Source organism: Olea europaea, chromosome 16 (genome assembly GCF_002742605.1).
Source record: "Olea europaea var. sylvestris chromosome 16, O_europaea_v1, whole genome shotgun sequence".
Taxonomy (NCBI): Eukaryota; Viridiplantae; Streptophyta; class Magnoliopsida; order Lamiales; family Oleaceae; genus Olea; species Olea europaea.
The window spans coordinates 19,890,137-19,892,091 of NC_036252.1; the positions used below are offsets into that span (position 1 = coordinate 19,890,137).

A 1,955-nucleotide genomic window follows, 5' to 3' on the forward strand; every position below is an offset into this window, starting at 1 on the left:
AATTGACATTGACATTCAATTGATATTTTGGTAAAACTTCAATGACCTCAAAATAAATTAGAAAATTCAGACAACAAAATTCCCTATAGCTGCCGTGGCAACTTGGTTGCGAGTTTTAAGATCATGGGACCAAGGGAAAAGAAGATGTAGATATCATCCAGCTGGAATTCACACATGTGGGCCTGCCACTATCGAACTCGACCACTCCATTCTGGCCACGTGGAATGCTTCCCCATTATCGCAATAACCACAAGTGTTGAAAGACAGCAACTTTTGAGGCTGTAGTGTGTGCTGCTGCCTGCAAATTGTTAAATTGTAAGTGAATGTCATATTTTGATTGACAAAAGCGCAAAAAAATAAAAAAAAAATAAAAAAAAAATAAAAAAGAAAGAAAGAAAGAAAGAAAGGGGTTTTCTCAGTTGGGGTTTTGCTTTTATTTCCGAGGTTCTCTCTTTTTCTCTCTCCATCTACATCTATATATGTGCACACAGAAAACAAGCAATTCAAATGTTCTTGAATCTTGATGCAGTTACTTGTTAATAGTTTATTAGTATTTTCTGTAAGTGGATTGGATTTTGCAGCGGGTGGAGGTGGGGCTTTTGGGTAGTATGTAATCATTTGTGTTTCCTTTTTCTGATTAGAAAATAGATTAGTAAGATTTCTGTTTAGTTTAACTATTTTCAAATTATTAGAGATCTTCTACTGTCCCTGAAAAATTATAATCTACTTTTTGTTGAATATAAGCATTTTTGGCTTTTTCAGTAGGCTGAATTGGATTCATGGATAGTCCAATTCCTGGTTGGAGTCTCCCTGTGCCTGATCTGAGAAAGTCCCCCGGGTAAGAACGTGGAGATTTATCTAATATTGCGTATCAAATATGTTACGATCTACTAGCTAGTCGAGTTTTATCTGGACTTGGAAAATATTTTGTTGGCTAACGATATAGGGTGGATCATGGGCTAGTTGAGCTGTTATGGGAAAACGGGCAGGTGGTATTGAACAGCCAGACGCATCGAAAACCGGGCTATGGCTCGGACGAGTCACTGCAACCGCGTAAACATGGAGAATCAACAATTAGAAGCAATGGAAATTCAACTAATTTGATTGAAGTTGATGAAACAGATTCATGGATTCATTGCCCTATCGATGAGTCCTTTGAAAAAGAGCTCTTATGGAACAATTTTTCGAGTCCAAATCCATTGCCACCTCCAAGATTCGAAAGCGGTCATCAATCGTCCCTCCAGAATCAGAACTCTGGACAAAATATGGGTCGATTTGGAGGACAGGGAGAGCATTCGATTATGACGGTGGGATCGAGTCACTGTGGCAGCAATCAAGTCGTCAATGAATTGCGTATGAGCCGTGCAGCTGCGGCCAAGAATTACGGCGGAAAACTTAGTGAGAGCTTAGAAAGAGAGACACTTGAAACAGTTATAACAACATCTTCAGGTAGTAGCTTTGGGAAAACAACATGTAATCAGTTTACTGATCGCAACAATTCCCACAAAAGAAAAATCAGAGATGGTGAAGATACAGAATGCCAAAGTGAGGTATTCACTGTGGAACCTAATTTTATTGTACAGTTACTTCTCGACCGTTGATATGTGAAAGATATTTTAGGAGGTCGATTTTAGATGCGCTACAAAACTTTCACAATTCTTCTTAGTCATAGTGACAACGCGTTCTCACATTGAGTCTAAACCACAATAAATACGTGTCCGTACTTTTATCTTGAACAATCATTAGTTTCTATCCCCTTTACTATTTGCGGAGAATTACATCTAATAAATATATTCCAAGATTGAATTTGATATTCGAATACACATTGATTGGATTTGATCCATCCCTTCAATTGCGTTTCAACATTCATATTTTTTCGAGAAGGAATTATGGCATAATCCATGAAATAATGTGATTCTGTACAATGTTCTATGTCAGCTGTCGATTTACTACAA

General features: G+C 37.7%; 1 protein-coding gene across 1 annotated transcript in view; it reads left to right on the forward strand.

The window, feature by feature from the left end:
* Positions 1 to 321: 321 nt before the first annotated feature.
* LOC111412744 (transcription factor PIF4-like) overlaps positions 322 to 1,955 on the forward strand; it is a 5,204-nt gene continuing 3,570 nt past the window's right edge. The window contains exons 1-3 of the mRNA XM_023043663.1: positions 322 to 444; positions 763 to 838; positions 947 to 1,596. Of these exons, the coding sequence (XP_022899431.1) occupies positions 780 to 838; positions 947 to 1,596 (709 nt within the window). The 5' untranslated portion in view covers positions 322 to 444; positions 763 to 779. The remainder of the gene's footprint in view (positions 445 to 762; positions 839 to 946; positions 1,597 to 1,955) is intronic.